General features: G+C 39.4%; 1 protein-coding gene across 1 annotated transcript in view; it reads left to right on the plus strand.

Annotated features, from left to right (window-relative positions):
- Positions 1-24,219, plus strand: part of mrc1a (mannose receptor, C type 1a) — a 137,214-nt gene that overhangs the window by 14,205 nt on the left and 98,790 nt on the right. Inside the window, exons 4-6 of the mRNA XM_059638721.1 lie at positions 17,570-17,734; positions 22,022-22,135; positions 23,566-23,712. Coding sequence (XP_059494704.1) covers positions 17,570-17,734; positions 22,022-22,135; positions 23,566-23,712 — 426 coding nt within the window. The remainder of the gene's footprint in view (positions 1-17,569; positions 17,735-22,021; positions 22,136-23,565; positions 23,713-24,219) is intronic.

Genomic DNA, 24,219 nt, shown 5'->3' on the forward strand with positions numbered 1-24,219 from the left:
TGGAGATAAATAGACCTCTTTCTGGTTCACAAGGTATAACTAGTGGGCTGCCACAGGGCTCAGTTCTTGGCCCAACTATTCACAATCTATGTTAATGATTTGGATGCAGGGGTACAAAGTATTAAAGCTGAATTTGCAGACAACACTAAAATAGGTGGGAAAGTAAGTTGCAATAAAGAAACAAGAAATTTGCAAATTTAAATGGATCCGTTGGTGAATGGGCCAAAAAATTTGATACATGGTGTTTAATGTGGATAAATATGAGGTTATGCATTTTGGTGAGAAAAATAATAGGAAACTTTTTATCTGAATAGAGACAAACTTCAGATTGCCTCAGTGCAGAGGGATCTGGGTGTCCTCATACATGAATCACAAAAATCTGATATGCAGGTACATAAGGAAAACAAACAGAATTTTGTCATTTATTGTTAAAGGAACATAGAACATAGAACAATACAATGCAGAACAGGCCTTTTGGCCCTCTATGTTGCACCGACCTGTGAACTAATCTAAGCCCCTCCCCCTACACTATCCCATCATTATCCATATGCTTATCCAAGGATTGTTTAAATGCCCCTAATGTGGCTGAGTTAACTACATTGGCAGGCAGGGCGTTCCACACCCTTACCACTCTCTGAGTAAAGAACCTGCCTCTGACATCTGTCTGAAATCTATCACCCCTCAATTTGTAGCTATGCCCCCTTGTACAAGCTGATGTCATCATCCTCGGAAACAGACTCTCACTGTCCACCCTATCTAATCCTCTGATCATCTTGTGTGCCTCTATTAAATCCCCTCTTAGCCTCCTTCTCTCCAATGAGAACAGATCCAAGTTCCTCAGCCTTTCTTCATAGGGCCTGCGCTCCAGACCAGGCAACATCCTGGTAAATATCCTCTGCATCTTCTCCAATGCTTCCACATCCTTCCTGTAATGGGGCGACCAGAACTGCACGCAATATTCCAAATGAGGCCGCACTAGTGTTTTGTACAGTTGCAGCATGACATCACGGCTCCAGAACTCAATCCCTCTACAAATAAAACATCTGATGAAGGGTCTAGGCCAGAAATGTCAGCTTTTGTGCTCCTGAGATGCTGCTCGGCCTGCTGTGTTCAGCCAGCTTCACACTTTGTTATCTATAACACACAGTAAGCCTTCTTAACAGCACTATGAACCTGAGTGGCAACTTTCAGGGATCTATGTACATATCACCAAGATCCCTCTGCACATCCACACTACCAAGAATCTTTCCATTGACCCGGTATTCTGCCTTCCTATTATTCCTCCCAAAGTGAATCACCTCACGTTTATCTGTATTAAACTGCATTTGCCACCTTTCAGCCCAATTCTGCAGTTTATCCTAGTCTCCCCTGCAACCTGCAACATCCTTCCACACTGTCCACCACTCCACCGACTTTAGTGTCATCTGCAAACTTACTAACCCATCCAGCTATGCCTGCGTCCAAGTCATTTATAAAAATGACAAACAGCAGTGGTCCCAAAACAGATCCTTGAGGCACACCACTAGTGACCTGACTCCAGGCTGAATATTTTCCATCAACCGCCACTCGTTGCCTTCTTACGGAAAGCCAGTTTCTAATCCAAACAGCTAAATCTCCCTCAATCCCGTGCCTCTGTATTTTCTCCAATAGCCTACCATGTGGAACCTTATCAGAGGCTTTACTGAAGTCCATGTACATCACGTCAACTGCCCTTCCCTCATCCACATGCTTGGTCACCTTCTCAAAAAACTCAATGAGGTTTGTGAGACACGACCTGCCCTTGACGAATCCATGCTGACAATCTCCACTCAAATTGTTGCTTACTAGATGATTATAAGTCCTCTCTCTTATAATCCTTTCCAAAACTTTTCCTACAACAGACGTAAGACGAAATGGCTTTAAAACGTAGCAAAGTTTTGCAGCAAATGTACAAGGCATTAATGAGACTGCATCTGGCACATTGTGACAATTTTGATCCTACTTGCCCTTATTTGAGGAAGAATATAGTTGCATTGGAGTTCAGAGGAGGTACATTCAATTTTTTCCAGAGATGAGGGGTTTGTTTTTTGAAAAGATATTGAAAATTTAAAGCATGCACTGTCTGGAGCTTATAAGAATAAGGGGAAATTGATTTAAAGTATGTAGGATGTTAGAGGAGATTGACAAAGTAGACATTAAGAGGAAGTCTTCTCATTTAGGGCAATCTTGAACAAGAAATTACAGTTTTTGGATAAAGGGTAACAGAAATGAGAAAGATTTACAAGAATCATGAATCTAAAAAATCACTACCTCAGAGAGTGGTGGATACTGGGACTTTGGGTAAATTTAAGTAGGAAATAGATTTTTAATTATAATGGGTTAAAGAGTTATGGGGAATGGGCAGGAATGCAGAAATGAGGCCAGGATGAGATGAGCCATGATCATATTAAATAACATAGCAGGCTCGAAGGGCTGAATTGCCTACTCCTGCATCTAATTGTTATGTTCTTGCAGTATTAACTCTTCATGCAGCATTTCATTGAATGATGTTTAGAAATCCAAGTATCCATGTAACTTCATTAACTGAGATAATGGGAACTGCAGATGCTGGAGAATTCAAAGATAATAAAATGTGAGGCTGGATGAACACAGCAGGCCAAGCAGCATCTCAGGAGCACAAAAGCTGACGTTTCGGGCCTAGACCCTTCAGCTCTCTGATGAAGGGTCTAGGCCCAAAACGTCAGCTTTTGTGCTCCTGAGATGCTACTTGGCCTGCTGTGTTCATCCAGCCTCACATTTTATTAACTTCATTAACTAATGGTTTAGCTTCATCTACTCTGTAAATTACACCCTTAAAGAACCCTAGTACTATTGTCAAACTTAATCGCTCTTTCATAAAACTATGTGACTGTATTTAAACATACTTGGAGTTTCTAAAATGCATTGTTAAGATTTTTTTGATAATAGATTCTGGCACTTTTCCAAACAACTGATGTCAGGCTAATTGGCTAATAATTTCTTACTTTCCCTCTCTCTCCTTTCTTCAGTAGCAACTTTACATTTGTTAACTGCCAATCTAGGGGGACCATTCTAGATCATCTTTGCTTTTAAGGGACCACTATTTACTTTAGCTACCCTGTTTCTTTCTTTTTGTGCACTTGTTAAAATTCTTATAACTACTTTTATTTCCAGATAGTTTATTCTCACATTCTAACCTTTACCCTTTTTAATCAACTTTTTGATAACCCTTTGTAACTTTCCTTTATGTGACACTGGCACTTTAAATTTCCTGATTCAGAGGCTGGGTGTGTTACTGATTAAGTTGTAGCTGAATGGAGGAAGCTAAGGTATAGGTACAGATCATCTAATTCAATTACAAAATAGGTTAGACCTCTACCCCTGTTACTTTGCTCCTATGGAATCAAAGAAATGAATCCCATTTTCCATTTGTTGATCCTTATAGGTTACAGCATTTATGTGAGTTACCAAATATTTTTCCACGTACAATGAGGATTTCAGCCTCTATGACTGATACAATCTGTATTTCAGATCCCATCCCCCACAAGCACTGGGTGAAAAGAGTTTCCTCAGCTCCACTTGAATCTTACCATTAAATGCTTTATATTTATGCCCCTTGTTGTTGACTGTTTTTGCTCTCTACATTACGTTAGTGAGACCCCGATTATTTTATGCTCTGTAATTAAAACTCCTCACAGTCTCCTTAGTTCCAAAGACAAAACCCCAGCCAGAGTAACATTTTCTAGTCTTGCCAATGTTCCTCTCTTTTGTATCTGCGCTAGTGTGATCACATCATTTGTGTAGTACACTGACTAGAACTTTAACTAGTTATGGCCTAACTAGTGCTTTTGTCCGTTCTTTGGACAATTATGCCATGTGCATTCTTAAATACCTTTTCTACCTGTCTTTCTACGTTCAGGCATCTTTGGGCATATACCTTTATGTTCTTCACCTTGTGTACACTTCTGAATGTCCTACCACTTCACCAGAGATTCCAAACCCATGACCACTTCCACATAGAAGGACAAAAGTAGCAGATACATCAGGACATCATACCTGCAAGTTCCCCTCCAAGCCAATCACCATCCTGGTTTAGAAATATATTGCCATTCCTTCAGGGTCACTGGGTCAAAATCCTAGAATTCCCTCCTGAATGACGTGTGGGTCTATCTACAGCACATGGACTGCAGTTGTTCAAGAAGGCAGTTCGCCATTAACTTGTCAATAATGGACAATAAATGCTGCTCAGCCAGTGGTGCCCACATCCCACAAGTGAATAAAAAAAATTGTATAATACATATTATTTTCCTTTGGTCCACAGATGCATTGCTTCACATAAATCCAAGATGGATATCATGTACCATTTCTTTCATAATTACTAGCAGTTGACCACTTTCGTCCTTGTCATTAATTACAGAAACAATCATGTGCAAACTTCACAGTCATGTTCACTACAATTAAATTTAAATCATTGATATATACCATGGAAAATAGAGAACGCAGTATTGAATCCTTTGGAATACCACTGGAAACTGCCTTCTTATCACAAAAAGAGTCAGTCGTCATTACCTTTTGCTTCTTGCCACTGGATCTATTTTGGACTTAACTTTCAGCTTGTCTTTCGGTCTCTCAGATTTGAACTTTCTGACCAATTTGCGATATGGGATCTTGTCAAAAATAATGCCAAAATACAGGTAGCTTAATTCAAATGTGCTGTCCTCATTCTTGTTACCATCTCAAAAAATTAAAACAAATTAGTCAACCTCAGCTTTCCCTTAACAATTCCACGCTGTTCTCCTTGATCAATTTGTATTTTAAATTACCATTTGAACTTTCTCTGTGAGTTTTTTTCCCCAACAAATACCCGGGACTAAGCTGAGGCTGACTGATCACTAATTGTTTAGCTTATCCTTTTACAACAATGATAGACACATTAACTGTCATCTCTTCCTTGTTTCTAGAGAAAATAAGGGAATGATAATCAATGCCTCCAACCCTTCTTCCATTTTTCCATTAAGAGTCTATTTCATATAATCCTGGTAATTTATTACCTTTTAAACATATTCATTTCGCTAATACTTATTCTCCTTTCTATTTTGCCGCAGCCGATTTTTAACAATTCTCCTTTGCTATGAAGCATACTTGTTCTCCTATTCCCTTTGTTGCTTTTATTCCTAAACAGATCTTCAAATTAGATATCCTGCATCAGTGAAGACTTGTGCATAGGACAAGGATTAGTGAAAAAAGCTGAAACAACCCGAATGCATTGTCACACAGGGAACTTTCTCTTGACATCCATATCTGGAAATTGTCTCAATAGTCTTTATTCCTGTCTTTTCCCTCTGCAGCCTTTCAGAGGCATTTGTTTTGCATGCAAAATGTTATGATGTCAGCCTCATCTCTGAGCCAAAATGAAAGGAACTACAAATATAAAAGCAAAATTCTACAGTTATTAGAAAATAACCCAGAAAGTCCTGGAAAAAGAAACCATGCCTGACGGCATCTGTTGAGAAAAAGAATTAATTGAATATGACCCTCGGCTAATTTTTAATACACCACCCCACAGTGAGGATTGTGGGAAGAGAGGGAAAGAGAGAGAAAGAAAGAGAGATGGAGAGAAAAGGCAAAGGCTTTTGAGGTCATCACCTTGTCCTCCATGCATACCTTCAATTGTCCCCAGATTGTGGCAACTTGAGGAGTGGTCTCCCACACAGCCCTATAACCTGGCAAGTGATTTGGCAACGTCTCCCAGTTTAGAAACAAATCACTTTCCTCGTTTGTCAGGGATGGAGATGACTGGGAAGGCAGTGAGTTTAGGCCCTTCAGTGGTCATTAGTTAACTATTTTAGGTCATCAATTTTTTGTGAATCAAAACAGGTCTTCCGTAATATTTCCCACTGGTAGTTAATTGCTGAAACCGTGAAAAGAGGATGAGTTTCTCTCCAAGGTCAACTCACCCTATTATTCCCTTTTTTCCACCTTTCCCACCCCCTCTAGAGTGGAAAAAGATCACACTCCTCTGTTAAGCCTAAAATGACTCTTCCTTGTCATGGCCATAGGACATTCAGGGTGAGAAAATGACAAAGTAGACAAGGACCCTACTTTTTTATCTGACGTCATGTGGAATGTGTGCTTGCAGGTAGTGTTAAAGATGGCATCAGGCAGAGATAGGTCTTAAGTCTGATCTTTTAGAAAACGAGGATAGGAAATAGGGTCGGATTTGGCCATTGAAGGGAGCATTGCAGTTAGAATTAAAAGAAAATAAAAAATGTTGTTGATAAAGTAATGTAATGTTGTTTCTGTGTACTGTTTAAGTTACAGGTGTTTGAATATGTAAACTGATATAAAATCCCATTGGGGATAGTGATATTTTCTGACAATATAATTGTGGGAAATTCTGCAACCATCCTCAAAGCTGCTCAGGTCATTGTTCCCAATGATAAACAATTTCCTAAGGAACCGAAGACTGTGCAGGGCATGCAAATGACAGATTGATCTCACGTGTCTGAAAGGCAAATTACATTGAAAATAAAAGTTTTCCGGCAGAAATTTACAGCAAGCAGTTTGATCTTATCCAGCTTTTGTGAAAAGACAGCTGCAAAATAAACAGCTTAGAGGTCATTGAGAAGTAAAACAGAATCCTTGATTCATCGTCAGCAGCAACTGTCTCAGTGAATCCAAGACTTCTTCCTTTCATTGTTCTCTAGAACTATATAATCGCTGTGTAATCCAGACACATACAAGCCACGCTGTGTTCAGTAGCAATTATGTGGTGCCTAGAAATAAATGGTTAAAGAGAAACATGGAAAATAGACCTGATACTTTTGATCATTGATGCCTGCGAAGATTCTGAACGGCATTGAATCATACCAGGACAATCCACCAATGTGTTTTTCTTTTTGATGTCACTAAGTCTGCCTTTCTTTGGGCATTACACCAGAACATTTGTTTCCAGAGTGTCTACCCAAATTCACAAATTATCACCACTGTTGAAATCATATGTCACAGTTGCACAAAATGCTATGGATACCACACGTATGGGACTAGATAATTCAGCTGGAAGTGGCATTTTCATCAGAATAGAACTCACCCCAATATGCCAATGTTTCTTTTACTCCAGTTGAGTCTATCCCTGGAGCTCATTTAAATGTTAGAAGTGAACTATTTTGCCAAGAAGTCATCTCAGGCCAAACTATGAGATCGCTGTGGCTAGGAACAAACCTTGGGAGAAACAGACCGCTGTCAACCCAGTAAGCAGAAAAGACCCTGTCTCCCTACTGATGTGACCTGTGTGCATACTTGCACTGGCATCACATGTACAGACTATAATATCATAGAACCCCAGAAGTTTCTCTTATATACCTTTGAATGCCGTACACCAGGTCTGAACTAGCAAATTGGGCAACCATCTGATTATGATTCTCAGATCTCCCAGTGCTGTTATAGGGTTTATGAGTTCTGGTCGTTGTGAATTCTGGATTTCTATGTGGTGCCCTCACAGTCCTGTTAGTAAGGGAATCCTGAGAAGGCATTGAAGACCATTGGGAATTGCTGATCTCAGCATCCATAAGCCTTCATAGGTGGCAGTGGCCCTGATGGTAGCTCACTCTCAACTTCCTGAAGTGAAAGTATTATATTCATGCATTTTCCCTCAGCCTTCAGGAAGTTGATGACCATGAAACCATTGTGCATTGCTATAAAATCCATTCTCGTTCACTAACAACTTACAGGAAAAGAAAATTGCCATTCTTACCATCAGATCAGGAGATAATAACATAGAACAGCAGGATTAGACCATTCAGCCATCGAGTCTATTCCCCCGTCGATCATAGCAGATGTGTTTCTCAACCTCATTCTCTTACCTTCCCCACAAAACCCTTGGTCCCCTTACTAATCAAGAATCTATATATCTCTGAATAATTATCCTCAATGATTTGAAATCCACAGCTTTCTACAACAATGAGTTCCACAGACTAACTACTCTCTGGCTGAAGAAATTCCTCCTCATCTTAAATCTAAAGCGTCATCCCTTAACTCTGAGACTCTGTCCTTGGGTCCTAGTCTCTCTTATTGTGAAAATATCTCCTCAATGTCCACTCTACCCAGATCTCTTAGTATGCTATAGGTTACAATGCAATCTCCTCCTCATCTTCTGAAATCCATTGAGCAGAGGCTCAGAGTTCTTAATGTTCCTCATGTGACAAGCCCCTCAACCCTGGAATCATTCTTGTGAATTTCCTCTGGACGCATTCCAATACCAATGCCTCCTTACTTAGATACGAGACCCAAAACTACTCACAGTATTCCAAATGTAGATTAACCAAAGTCTTATACAGCCTCATCAGTACATCCTTGCTCTTGCATTCTAGCCCTGTCTCATAGCATGAATACTAATATTGCATTTGCCTTCTGAACTGCCAACTAAACTTGTATGTTAGCCTGAGGAGAATCCTGAACTAGGATTCCTATTAGCCATTGTGCTTCAGATTTCTGAAGCCTTTCCCCGTTTAGAAAATAGTCTATGTCTTTAGTCTTCCAACGTGCATAACGTCACACATTCCCACACTATATTCCATCTACCACAGCTATGCCCACTTTTCCAGCCTGCCCAAGTCCTTCTGCAGCCACCCCACCTTCTCAACACTTCGAGTCCATCAAAGAAACTTTGCGTCATCTGGCGACTTAGCAATAATGCCCTCAGTTCTTTCATCCTGATCATTAATATATAATTAGCTGGTCAGGCTACATGTGATTCCTGACCAAAACAGAAATCTGATTGAGTCTTGATTGCCCTCTGAAATGTTCTAGCAAGTTACATAGTTGTATCAACTACTATGAAGTCTCAAAACAGAAATGAAATCCATCAGACCACTTGGCATTGTCTAATGCACTAGGAATAACAATGATGTACTTAGCCTTGTTGATGCTGCAAAGTCCTCATTCCTAACATCTGGGAACATCTAGCAGTTTCCATCCCTAAAAGATGTTAGTGAATGATTGTGGACAAACTCACTGCAGAGGAGACTCCACAAATATCCTCGCTCTCAATGAATAATTGAATAAATGAATTTAATAAATAAAATAAGATCTCTGATTCACAAGGCAATGATGAAAATACCGCCCAGTGTAACTCTGCCCAGGCAATGTGTTTTTTATCTTCAGGAAAGGAGCAGTAAATAATAAAGAAAGCAACAACATTTGGAACTGCAGCTGTATAATTAGAATAGGCACATTAAAGCTTTATATGATATAAACTTGCATCAAACACAAGATTTCTTAGCATTAGATTGTTTCTTAAAGTAATATATTACTTTTGTTTCAAATAAGAGGAAATGAGAATTTCATAGCTGATTAATTACCAATAGCTTTAAGAACTCTAATTTCTGTCAGTGATTGGATGAGGAGCTTGATGTGATCGACTGGCATTATTAATTTATATAACATCTCACAAAACCTATCACTTTTAAGACAATGGACAAAAAATAAATATTGACTCATAGAAAAACCTGATATCGCTGTCAGCTCTGAATGTCTAAAAACGAATATTTCAAAATAACCCAGAGACATTTACTAAAGCTAGCACATAAACATGGAGGGACCTCTGCTGTTTGTCATATATATATACTATATATATAAATAACTTGGGTGAAAATGTAGATGGGTGGGTTAGCAAGTTTGCAGATGATACAAAGATCGGTGGACTTGTGGATAGTGTACAAGTTGTCAAAGGATGCAGTGCGATATAGAACTGTTGAAGATATGGACAGATGGCAATTGATCTACGACAGTGTGGTGAGCTGCACTTTGGGAGATGAAACGTTAAGAAAAGTATACAGTTCATGGCAGGCTCTGAACAGCCTCAATGTGCAGAAGGATCTTGGGGTTCAAGTCCATGGCCCCCTAAAAGTGACATACAAGTAGATACGATGATAAAGAAGACATATGGCTTGCCTGCCTTTATTGGTCGGGGAATTGAGTGCAACAGTCAGGATGTCTTCTGGATGGTTTATAAGACTTTGGTTAGGCCACACAAGAGCATTGTGTTCGTTTCTAATTGCCAAAATACAGGAAGGACGTGAAGGTTTTGGAGAGGGTGCAGAAGAGGTTCAGCAGGGTGCTGCCTGGATTAGAAGGTATGAACTATAAGGAGAGGCTAGAAAAACTCAAGCTGTTTCCTCTGGAGTGACGAAGACTGAGGGGGGATTTGATGGAAGTCTATAAAATTATGAGATGTAAAGATAGGGTTGATGGTCAAGATCTTTTTCCCAGAATTGAAATGTCTCGTACTAGAGTTCATGCATTTAAGGTGAGAAGGGGGGTAAGTTCAAAGGAGAAATGAGGGGCAAGTTTTTTACACAGAGAGTAGTTGGAGTCTGGAATGCATTGTAGAGGCAGTGGTGGAGGCAGATGTGATAAGGTCATTTAAAGAACTTTTAGATAAGCACATGAATATGCAAGGAATGGAGGGGCATAGACCCAAGGCAGGCAGAAGTGATTAGTTTCATTTGGTGACATGTTTGGCACAACATCGTGGGCCAAAGGGCCCGTTCCTGTGCTGTACAGTTCTGTTTGATATAAAGTTGTAGAAATGTTGTATGAAAATGTGTAACTAGGAAGATAAAGTTCTGCTCATAATTATGCAATTTCCTTTAACAGTTTATAACTTTCACTGTGTCAGAAAGTTCAGCCAAGAAGGAAGTAAGGAATTTCAATGGTTGGCAAATGCTGCATAGAAGCAAGATAACCAATACTAATACAATACTGAAAAAAAACCTGCTTGTGATTTTAGTTGTTGGTTGAAACAATTTGCTAGTGATTTACCAAACAAAATAGCTGCTTTTCTTAATTATTCCTTCAAAATATGTGACATGTTATACAGGTTAATTGTGCCTTGACTGTATTGTGCAACATTAAAACATGATTCCAAAAGTATTATAAATTATGCATACACTTTTGCGATCCTATCATTCAATTCCAACTTTCCTCCAAATTCCCCATAAAACTAAGATAGAACATAGAACATAGAACATTACAGCGCAGTGCTGGCCTTTTGGCCCTTGATGCTGCGCCGACCTGTGAAACCAATCTGAAGCCCATCTAATCTACACTATTCCATTTTCATCCAAGTGTTTATCCAATGACCATTTAAATGCCCTTAAAGTTGGCAGGTCTACTACTGTTGCAGGCAGGGCATTCCACACCCTTACTACTATCTGAGTAAAGAATCTACCTCTGATGTCTATCCTCTATCTATCACCCCTCAATTTAAACATATGTCCCCTCATGCTAGCCATCACCATCTGAGGAAAAAGGCTCTCACTGTCCACCGTATCTAATCCTCTGATCATCTTGTATGCCTCTATTAAGTCACCTCTTAACCTTCTTCTCTCTAACGAAAACAGCCTCAAGTCCCTCAGCCTTTCCTCATAAGACCTTCCCTCCATACCAGGCAACATCCTGGTAAATCTTTTCTGCACCCTTTCCAATGCTTCCACAGCTTTCTATAATGCGGCGACCAGAGCTGTAAGCAATACTCCAAGTGAGGCCACACCAGAGTTTTGTTTAGCTGCAACATGACCTCATGGCTCCAAAATTCAATCCTTCTCCCAATAAAATCTAACACACCATACGCCTTCTAACAACCCTATCAACTTGGGTGGCAACTTTCAGGCATCTATGCACGTGGACACTGAGATTCCTCTGCTCGTCCACACCTCGAAGAATCTTACCATTAGCCCAGTACTCTGTATTCCTGTTACTCCTTCCAAAGTGAATCACCTCACACTTTTCCGCATTAAACTCCATTTGCCACCTATCAGCCTAGCTCTGCAGCTAATCTATGTCCCTGTGTAACCTGCGACATCCTTCTGCACTATCCACAACTTCACCGACTTTAATGTCATCCGCAAATTTACTAACTCATCCTTCTACGCCCTCATCCATGTCAGTTATAAAAATGACAAACAGCAGTGGCCCCAAAACAGATCCTTGCAGTACACCGCTAGTAACTGAACTCCAGGATGAACATTTCCCATCAACCACCACCCTCTGTCTTCTTCCAGCTAACCAATTTCTGATCTAAACAGCTAAACCACCCTCAATCCCGTGCCTCCGAATTTTCTGCAATAACCTACCATGGGGAACCTTAACAAATGCTTTACTGAAATCCATATACACCACATCAACGGCTTTACCCTCATCTACCTTCTTAGTCACCTTCTCAAGGGACTAAACTTGGATTAACAGATGCATCTGAAAGCTGTCTTCTGTTTCAAATGAATTAATTTAGCAAATTTGTGGACAGCTGCTGACCATTTGTCAATGGATCTTTAGTTTACTAATTTTCTTCCAATAATGGAGTTGGAAACTGACGTTGAATCTAATACTACATTGATCCTTATAGGGCCATTATTGTCTTCAACCCATAATGTATGCATAATTGCATAAAATTGGGATAAAATGAAATTGCTCTGTCATTTGATTTAGTGTTCAGATTGTTATCGGTTTGTGCAGACAGTTTTTTGAGGTCTGCTGTTTTGAATCATTTATTTTTGTGTAAACAAAATTTTATTTTGCGAAACAGCTGTTTTAATTGCTTACTTGAGTAAGTTAAATTGCTGATGCTATATGTTTTCCCAAAGATTCAGGATGGTCTTCCTTTAGCAGTCATTGATAAGAACTAAAATAATTAATGGAATGTTTATGTAGCCAACTTGCCATGTCGCCTTAATGAGCCCATAGCCAGTAATGGATTGTAACAACAAAATTGTGTTTAGCCAGATTTAATAGTGATGGAGTCGATGACAAGTGCAAAGAGCTTTTCCGTCCTATATCATCTGACTTTCCAAACTTTGTTTACTGTAAGTTACAAAGAGTGTTTTCAGTATATTCTGCACTGTTACTTTGGAATTGGTGAGCTTGTCCTTCTGACATAGTGTGCTTGCAAAATATTCCAAGCAGCAACAGGCTCACAGCTATCTAGAATTTCCCAGAAGCTGATGGATTAGCACTTACTGGAGTAGATCAGGCAGGAAGCTCCACTTGCGATGTGTTCGTAAAGATAAAGTTGTTACCCGAAGCACTGAAACTGATTTAGAAGTGCACCATCTCCAGATTTAAATCTCATCAGTGCTATTGTGCTTCCAACCAAGTGTTTGTGGAAGTTAACGCTGATGATTCGTTGAATTTTTTCACTTACGGCCAGCTTAGGGACTAAATGAACCGGTCAACTGCAAATTTGTTCAAAAGCAATTTTTCCAATTTAAGTGTTCAATAAAAGCCGGAAAGATCTCCTATTTGATTCAATTACACTAATTGGCAATCACAAGTGCACATTACTAAACACATCAGCCTTAATTCTACCTGATGGGGTCTTAATAGTAAATAATAATTTAGTAAGACAATTTGTGGGTGGCACGGTGGCTAAGTGGTTAGCACTGCAGCCTCACAGCGCCAGGGACCCGGGTTTGATTCCAGGCTCGGGTAACCATCTGTGCAGAGTTTGCATATTCTTCCCGCGTCTGCGTGCTCCGGTTTCCTCCCACAGTCCTAAGATGTGCAGGCTAGGTGGATCGGCTATGTTAAATTCCCCGTAGTGTTCAGGGGTGTGTGGGTTATAGGGGGATGGGTCTGGCTGGGATGCTCCAAGGGGCAGTGTGGACTTGTTGGGCTGAAGGGCCTGTTTCCACACTGTTGGGAATCTAATCTAATTTTCATTTGCCTCTGGAAGAAGACCGTCAGCATACCTGGCCCAGTCAGACATGAGCACATGAGGGGTCACCTGACCAAACCTCTCAGGCGAATGGGCACCATTGCCAAGCAGCTCCCTCCACCTCAGCTACAGGACCAGAGATTGCATTGAAACACAGTGGGCAGGTGAGAAAGTAAAACCAGGCCTTTAGAGAGCACTTTGGTGGCACAGATGACAAGTACCACACATGCATGACTTTGAATATGTTTGTTCTACATCTGTGTACATGTGATTGTAATTGTGGGTGCATGATGTCCAATTCCACATCCACAAAGTATGCACAATGGATTGATTTCTGTGTTGAGAGCCTGTTGCAGCATGTGGAAGCTTGAAAAACAAAATATATCTAGAGCTACAAGATCTACTGACATTATTGTCTCTCATTCTAAAATATCACTTTTTTTTGCTGACCTCCGTCGTCAAAAGTGTTGGTATGAATGAGGTGATCAATGACGTGTGGGGCATGTGCAGTGCAAAAGGAGCCAATGCATTAGGATCACCTGGAATTAGGGAACATGCAGTTCTGTGACCAACACAGTGCATAGGTTTGTGTCTAATGCAGTTTCTCTTTAAAAGTCTTCACATTGATGGGTCTTGTAGCCTCCTCCTTCACCGTTTGAGACACGCTGCGCACTCCAGGCATGGTCATAGCCTTTTCCCATCCCATTGTGTAATGTTGCATTCCAGCGTGGTGGAAGGCAACAGTGAGCGCTCCTCAGCCAGCAGCTTCAGCCTTTGCTGCTACTTGTTGGTATGACCATAAATATCCAAATGTACCTCATGGTAGCCTTTGCTGTGAACTGCATAGGCTTCGTCCTTCCCCAGGTCCTCAATCTGCCTGTTTACATGAGCATGAAGCTATCCACTTTTCCTCATAACCTCTGACATAGGAGGTGGCCATGCCAGCTGTGGTCATACACACAGACACATGTCATGTATTCAAAATATACCAGAGTTTACATATAAGTGTTTGCATCTGAGAAATGCCATGTTGGTTGTGAGAAGTTGACAAACATTGGATGCCAATATTTGTGGTAGAGGCCTGCGCACAGCTGGTAGCCATAGATCTTCTCCGGAAAGGCTAAACAATTTGTAGACTGTTCACAAGCAATAGTGAGCCAAAGTCACTAGGCACGTGCTCTCAATTTCATGTCGAGAATTCTCAAAGTCGAGCTTGCTTGATGAATTTGATAAGATAGCAAACTGAATATTAATGAGGGGAATTGCATTGTTTATATGTCATTTAGCAAGCTATTGTCTCCCGTAATCGACAACTTGTCCTACTTAGCGAGGAACTCACCTCACTGCTCACAAATGCATAAAAGATGCAGTGAGTTGCTCCTAATGTTGAAATGGGCCTTGCTGGATATCGGGTCTGATTCTGCCACAAATCTCACCATAGACCGTGTCACTCAGGAACCCATAAGATTCTGCCATTGAACTACAAAAATGGTGGCATTCATTACATTTGGATACTTGTGGCTTTCAAAATACAGGTTCCATATGATTCTCTTTCCCATGTTCTAGCCAACTATATATAAAAAAGGTAAACTTTATTGGTTTTGTTGACCAGTGAAGAGGCTCTTTCTGCGATCCATACTTGAGTTTCTGGGGAGTGAACGTTAGTTTTCAGAAAAAGCCCTTGTTTCCGAAAGTGAAAAATATCTGCTGCAGCTCAAAAACGTGGATAGCAATTTTGTTTTACCATTTAGTCATTTTGTATTCAATACTCAGCTCATATTACTAATTTTGTACGATGTAATGCATTGCAATTAATGAATTAAAATTGTTTTGCTGTGGAAGTATTTTGGAATTTGTCTATGCAATGTTACAGTGGTTAAGATTAACAGTTTTTAAAACTGCAAACATGCATTATTCTTTTGTTCACTTGTTTCATGTTTTGTTTCATCCTGATTGCTAATTGCATATTGCAATCCCTTTATTTTCCTGTTTATAACACTTAGCACTTTACAAGTTACCCCAAGAAAATGCAGTTTCTCTTCTTTCTTAATCTTTGGCACAGCTTTCCTCCCATTTAAGGATCAGAGCAGTTTTAGTTGTTTGGAGACAGGAAGAGGAAAGGACTCCATTCATATTTTCACAAACATATCCTACATGTCTTTAGCCTCTATTTGTATGATTTTCTTCTTTGAAGTAGAGGAAAATCTGCATTTTATACAGTATTGTTCCTTGCTTGCGTTTGAAACAACTAAGACACTGTCAAGATAAACTGTATACTGATTTATAAATGTATACTAATTTTTAGCACAAGCATAATATGTCTAGCTATTGTTTTTGGCAGGAAACAGTGATGGTGGGGCAAGGTACTGAACAGAGACAGGCCTTTCCCTCCAGGAAATGAGGCTGAAAAGTGAAGGATGGTCTTGGGCTAGCTGTTGTACACCATAGAAAATAGCAGAGACCTGGTGCAAATCATCTACCCATCCTGCCACAGCAGAGTGTAATTATGATTTGTGACTGTCCGTTCCTTATGCCTTGTAATTAAGGCCTATTATTGCTGAAAAGTTTCATTCAGAGACTCACTACTAAAATTATTTTCTCTGGCATAATGAAATTCTCAAATTAATACCTGCTCATCATCTGTTCCTGTCAACATCTTAAGAAATTCTAATTCATTTGTTTCACGTGATATATACAAGTATGAGTGATGCTTTTAAAGATCATGCCACTCAGCTCATTTCTCATTTTGTGCAAGATTTTGACAAAGCATTTCTGTCATCCATGTTTTTTTTTGTTCACTCATGGAGTATGTGACTTTACTGGCAAAGGCTGTATATTGTTGTCTGTCCTTAATCCTCACAGAATGCTAGTACTGGATCTTATTGAATTACTGCAATCTCTACACGGTCTACATTCATAATGCTGTTGGGGAGGGAGTTAGAACATAGAACATAGAACATAGAAAAGTACAGCACAGTACAGGCCCTTCGGCCCACGATGTTGTGCCGTGAAATATTCCTAATCCAAAAATGAAATAACCTAACCTACATTCCCCTCAATTCACTGCTGTCCATGTGCATGTCCTGCAGTCGCTTAAATGTCACTAATGACTCCGCTTCCACGAATACCACTGGTAAACTATTACATGCACTCACAACTCTGCCTTTGACCCAGAGAGCATGAAGACTGTTAGGAATGAAGCCCCAAGACTTTGACCCAGTGACAGTGAAGGAATGCTGATATACTTGCAACTTAGAATGCCGTATGTCTTGAAGGGCAGCATGCAGGCCGTGGTGTTCTCAGCTACTCTTGAAGATTTGGGTGGTCTATGTCATGGGTTTAGACAATGCTGCTGGAGAAGCCTTAGTGAGTTGCTGCAAAGTCTTTTATAGAAGGCTCAAGTGCTTCAAGGAGGAATATTTAAGATGATGGTAGTTGGATCATTTTATGTTTTAACTGAAGTGTCTTGACTCTCTAATCAAAGTACAGGAAGTATCAACCCAATGTCTTATGTTTGATTGCTTGTGGCACATTGCACTGGAAGTAATGTTTTTATTTAGGTAAGCTCCATTTTTGTAATTTTCAATCATATTCTCATTCTTTTCAGGAGGAAATATTTAATAAAACCTTACAACTTCCAACCACCCCCACCGACAACATAAAATTTTTATGAGCATGCTGGACTGACAATAAATAATGATTTTGAATACATGAACTTAATATTTAGCTAACTGTGGATGCATTTAAGTGTACATGCTTATGTATATACCAGAAGAAGAAGACTTTCTTTTACTTTACACATAAATTAAATACCTTCCAGGGATATGCAGATTTAACAGTAAAACTTGTCTGTTTTTACAGCTAGTAGGTGTGGTATTTTATGGAATAAAGATCCCTTAACAGGCACCTGCTACCAAATCAACTATAATTCAGCTCTAACGTGGCATGAAGCAAGAAGAAGTTGTCAGCAACAGAATTCAGACTTACTGAGTGTGACAGAGCTGCATACACAGACATACCTTACAGGTAACAAATCATTCGATAAAAATGTTTTAAAAATGTTATTCTCAAGCAAAACAAAGATGCCATGACCCTGACTAGCAAGTTATTAATTTTATTGATTTTTTGCTGCAAGAATAGTCTCAAAGTATTAATTTGCAACAACCACATTCTTGAAAATTTTTACAATGTCTATATTTTAGGTATATGTTTCAGTGCTGTTTGCTGTTTGAACTGTGACTATATATGTGTTTAAGGCAATTATTTAATTTAAATGAGATTCAGAAAATGTGGGAAATGAAGGTGAAACTTTTATTTCTAGTTATCAAGTAGTAAGGATTGTTGATGAGACAACTGTTATTATTCTAACCTCAGCCAGTTGCTGAATTGCATCCAGTAGATTAAACATACCAGACAAGTTTGAGCTCTGCAAAGAAAGGCAGCATCAATAGGATGTTTAGAACACATTTGAGTTGAATTTCTGAGGAATTTGTGGCTATGCATGTTTACCTCTATGGATCCCAAATAGACACAGGTCAAAGTTTCATACAAGAGACTAGTAGCAAAACTGAAAGCATACGGATGTGAACTTAATCATGTACATCATTTGATAACAGGTTCAGAGTTAGGAGATAATGCATATATGACACATGCAATTAGTGGCATGTAACCAGGTAATGGTTCATTTTCACTTGCATTTGGGCCTCAACTTTCACCGTAGCTATTAATGACTTGGATTCAGGAATGCATTCACGTTTGTAGCTGGAAATAAGTTAGGAAGCAGGGAAAATTGTGTATTCCACCCCTATCCCAATTTATTTCCTTCTAAAGTTTTCGTCCAAGGCACTACCATGTCTGTTTGCCATGGAAAGAGTGCAACAAAAGTTCACGAGAATAATTGCTGGGATTGCATATGGTTATGTAAGCAATAGTGGGTCAACTGGGTCGTTATTTGCTAGAATGAAAAAAATGGGAGGGAGTCTCATGAAAATTATAAAATTCCAACAGAGCCAGACAGACTGGCTGCTGTGATAAAGTTTTCCCTGGCCATGAGGCTCAGCACAAGGGGTTATTGACTCAGGAAATGGAGTAGATCATGTAGGGCTGAGACGAAGAGAAATTTCTTCACTCGGAGGGTGGTGAACTTGTGGAATTTGTCACACCAGACTGTAGAGGCTAGGTCATTATACATATGTAGCCAAAATAAAAAGATTTTCCAGACACTAACAGTGTCGAGGATTTGGCGTTGAGATAGAGGATCAACCATCATCATAAGACTTGATGCTTTGAATGGCCTATTCCTGCTCCCGTTTTCTATGTTTCTACATTCTAAGTTTTTAAACTTGACTGTTGCAACACAATTTTGGCTAGCTCTTCACATTCTACCCTCTGTTAACTGGAACTCACCCGTACTCTGCTGGTAGTATTTTAACTTTCATAAAGTCTTCATCACCTATCACCCCCTGCACTCACTGGCTAAATTGATACCTGGGTGGACAAGTCATGACTTTTAAATTCTCATCTTTGTTTTCGAATCCCTCCATGTTTTTTGTCCTCCCTATCTCCTCCACTCCACAATTCTCTGAGATATCTGCACATCATCCAATTCTGGCTTCAAGTTCATCCCCAATTTTAATTGAGCTATCCTTGATATCCATGTCTTCCACTGCCTGTACCCTGAGTTTTGAGGTTCCCTCCCGAAACCTTCCTGTCTCTCTACTATTTTTCTTGCTTCTGAGTGAAATGTAGCTGCAATAAATATCAGAGAAGATATCTATTAATCCCAGTTCTCAGCTGGGAGTCCTGCATTATTTTCTCCTTTGAAGAAAATAAGTAAGGAATTCTGAGTGTGAAAAAAGATTAGGTGAAGGCGGGGGGATGGATTCATAGACACTGACTGTGAGGTTAAGATGCTATGAAGTGGAGACATTTATTAGCATCAAACATCAGCTGTTTATACAGGGGATACGAAGTATCTACAGAGAGTGAAGAATGAATGAATCTGCAAGGGATACCACTTGAAAGTTTTACAAGTTATGCCCACATTGATTTCAAAGGGAATAAGTTTAAAAATAGGGAGGGCTTCGTAAAATGTACAAGACACTAGTTGGACTGCAGCTGGAATACTGTGAACAATATTGGGCCCCTTATATAAGGAAAGATATACTGCATTGGAGACAGTCCAGACAGGGTTCACTGGATTGATACCAGGTAGAGGACAATGTCTTTTGAGCAGTGTTTGAGTAGATTGGGCTTGTGCTTGTTGGAGATGCTAATATCATAGCTTGATTACAATAAGCTCAGAATAAAGCCCATTTCAATTTCTAACTAGTTACTCTCTCCCCTGTCCAAGCAAGTACTTTGACTTAAAATGTACCTTGTGTGTCTCAGGCTGGCTATTGGCATGAGGAGCCCAATTACATGTTCATTTAATTATATTTAATTGACAAATATCTAACGATAATTTTTGAATATGTTTTCTTAATTCCTTACGAATAGTGTGTGAAAATTTCTTTAATAAAAGGAAGAATATGTATTTATACAGTTCCTTTTATGAATCTAGGAGTATCATATTGTTTTACAGCCAATGAAGTTTCACTACGAAATTCATCTGTTTAGCTTGTATCCTTTGGTGTCAAGACATGGGTATTATGAATTGCATATTTTATGGTTAATAACTTGTGCACAGTATTGAGATTAAAGAATGCCAAAACCACTTTATTGCTAAATAATATTCAGGCTAGTGCTCTTGATTGAGAAGAATGCTGTTAATGCAGTGTACATGGATTTATCAAAGACATTTGATAAATTTCCACACAACTGATCTGTGAACAAAGACAGGCCTCATGGAATAAAGAAAGATTAGCAACATGAACATAAAATTGGCAGTATGATGGGGAACAAGCAGTTAATAGTTAATGGCTTTTTTTTGGGTTGGACAAAACTTTATAGTTGAGCTCCCTAGCAGTTGGCGTTATGTCCTTTACTGTGTCTAATATAGGTTAAAGACCTAGACCCTGACGTACAGGGCACAATTTCAAAATTTGCTTTCAGTCTAAAACGTGGAAGTATTGTTTACTGTAAGGCGAATCATATAGAAACTTCAAAAATACATTGACAAGTTAGTGGAATAGACAAGTGGCACTTAGGGTACTGCATCATGTTTGAGGGAGGCTATGAAGGAACTGGAGAGAGTGCAGGATAGATACACTGGAATGGTTCAAAGGAAAAAGAACTCAAGTTACATCAGTAAATTGGAGAAGTTGGGGGATATTTCCTTGGAGAAAAGAACTTGAGAGGAGATTGGATAGAGGTATTCAAAACCATGTGGAGTCCAAAGACAGTAGATAGGAGAAGCTACAACAATTGGTGGAAGAATTAAGAACAAGGGATCACTGAAATAATGGCAACATAGAAAAAGCTTTTTCACATCGTGAATGGTAAGGATCTGGAAGGCATTACCTTAAGAGTGTGATGGTTGTAGCTTCAATAAAGACACTCAAAGGGAAATTGGGTCGTCATTTTAAAAGGAAGAACTTGCGCGTCCTAGGGGAGAAAATTAGGCGGTGACACTGAGTGAATTGCACCTTTGGAAAGCCTGTACAGAATGGGCTTAATGACTTCCTTTTGTTTTATAATCATTCTGTGATTTTCTGTATCCAATCCTGGTCATTGGCAATGCTAAATACTCAAATGTCCCAATATTGATGTCACCACCTTCTTTAAAATTTTGGCAGCAAGTTTTGTTTATGATATTGCTTCCAGCCAACCTTTAAGCTGAATGGCCTGTAACCTCACTTATTGGAACGCTGTTGATATGAGTTTCTTAGACAATATAAAAGGAAGCTAGTGTTGTACCTTACTTTCATTGACTGCCTGCATTTTCTGTATCTCCTGTCTTCTTAAGCTTGGGTGTTGTCATTCTCATTCTTCTGTGTGCCATTTCTTCTTAGCTTTGGTTTAATTAATACTAATTGTTGTTTTCCTTGGCAATTCTATGAGTTAAGATCAACGCTTTGTCTATCACTCTAACAGTTTGTGCACACATTTGTTATTTCCGGTTTTCAGCTTTGTCTGGAGGTTAGAAACTTCATCACACACATATCCATGTTGTTAGTTATCAGAATGTATTCAATTTCACTGTAACACTAATATCTGTCATTTCTTCCTTAGGCTGCCAATGGCCCTACTATGGCTAAGATTCTTGCTGTCTGTAGACCCTCACCTTGTTCCAGGAAGTCAGTTGTCCCAAAACGTGAGATAGGATGATGATATGAGTAATCATTCTCTGCAATGTGTTTATCTTTTATTTAGGACTAATGAATAATATTGGCACATCACTTTGGATAGGACTAAATAGCCTGGATCTTGATAGAGGGTGGCAATGGAGTGATCAAAGGCCCTTCAGATACTTGAACTGGGCTCCTGGTAAGTAATGGGAACTTTACAGTGTGAAAAGAAACAGAAATCAAAATGATAAGGAATTCTTGAGCAGATTGCCTGTGCCCTAGAATTCCTCGGCTCATAAGTGTTACAAGCACATTGAGTATCAATAGATTTGTGCTTCATATAATTGGGTGTCAACTCTTGGTTTGGATTTGTAGAGAACCAGGTAAGTTGATATTTCAGAGCTCTTGGCAAGCAATGTACAGTAAAATTTGAACATAAGGGTAAGTGAATTTTAAGGTTGGGTAGGTTTGGGGATTGTGATAAATTATTACCATTTACCATCATCATTCCGCTGAAACAGAACACAACTTCAGGAAGTTGAACATGCACAGAAAAATGTGGAAGTCCTGAAGTTTTGATCTGTCACTCATGGTTAAGATAGAGGTTGCTGTACACTGTACCCTTGCTCAAACCTGCAACTCAGTGAAATCAGTACAAATCTTCACATGCCCATCCCATATTGCTCTTAAAATTCATTAAAAGTAACAGCTTGTCCAATCATGGTTTTGACAGTGCTGAGATCAATGACATTTGACAAACAACAGAACAGCTCTGAAAAATTAATTTTGTACGCATGGGCTGTTGTTAAAAAATTGACTTATTACTCAGCTCATTTCTGGAAGTCAGCTCAAGTATCCACGGGAAGCTGTGTGCCTTTCAGACGTCTGGGTCTTAAAGTCCACCAGTCAAGAAAGTATAAAAACCAAAAGAACTGCGGATGCTGTAAATCAAGAACAAAAACAAAATTGCTGGAAAAGCTCAACAGGTCTGGCAGCATCTGTGGAGGAGAAAACAGAGTTAATGTTTCGGGTACAGTGACCCTTTCTCAGAATTGAGGACAGGTCACGGGACCCAAAAACTTTGTTTTCGTTAGTCAAGAAAGTATGTTTATTTTCATTTTTCTTCTGAAGTTGGAGGCCATCGGAAGAGGGAGGTCAGAGGCAAGGATGGGAATTGGTTAACAGAATCTCACTTTCCTCATAAGTGGCTCTAATTGATCCCAAGTTGGTGAAAGTTCCTAATGCCATGAATAATTTCAGGAAGACTTCCTGGTCATTAAATCCTCTGAGATATATGCTGATATTAATTTTCTTTCCCCACAGCTCAGTAAAGTTAAATGCAAACTTTATGTAATTCATGCCTCTTATCCCACTGTACAGCAGCTTGCTGCATTCTTTTCCCAATTTAAATAATATTTGTCTCCTCTTTTCTTCCCACTTAAGTAAACAAGCTCATTTTTCCACATGACACTCCATTTGCTGAATTTTTGCCCACTCATTTAACCAATCCATATCTGTCTATAGGATCTTGGTGTTGTCCTTTCCACTTGCATTCCCATCTATGTTTGAGTTATATGCAAGCTTGTTGATGGTGATATCACTTTGTTTTTCTTTCTTTGTGAACTCAAGGACATCCATCATCTGAACCGGAGCATGCATGTGTGGTTATGAATCCTTTAATGGGAGCCAAGTGGGAAAACAAAGCTTGTTCTCTGAAATTGGGATATATTTGTCAGAATGATATTGGAAACAGAAGTTCTTCCACAACTGTTGAAGGTTAGTCCTGTTGTGTGTATAACCATTGGAGAGTAATACTACATGTGCTGTTTAAACACAGAACAACAAATTTCAAGGACTGCAAGAGGTTGATACAGACAAATGATGTTTCTAAGATTTTACTCTGAGTTAACAATTCCTGCTTCTGTCAGTGTATTGCTCAGGAAGATTTCTTTTCAGAACATATTCTGGGTTTAGCTAGCAATACCAACAGCAGTAATTTTTATCAGCATATTTATATTTTGGCCTGGTTTTCCCTCAGAGATGGTGTAACCTTGGTGGAAGATTGATGAAGTTACCACAGGAACATTATGAAATAGCTGAATAAGAACACATGCCATTTCTCCGCGAGTTCTACTGGTCATCACCCCGTGTAACATTAGGAGGTTGGGAGAAACCCTATGGAATTTAAATCAGCATTGTTATCAATAAGTAAACAGAATTTCTTCTCACATGGGTTTATTTATTTTATTCACCCCTGAGGTATGAGCACCACTGGCAAGGCCA

The sequence above is a fragment of the Stegostoma tigrinum genome, chromosome 2, assembly GCF_030684315.1.
Source record: "Stegostoma tigrinum isolate sSteTig4 chromosome 2, sSteTig4.hap1, whole genome shotgun sequence".
Classification (NCBI taxonomy): Eukaryota; Metazoa; Chordata; class Chondrichthyes; order Orectolobiformes; family Stegostomatidae; genus Stegostoma; species Stegostoma tigrinum.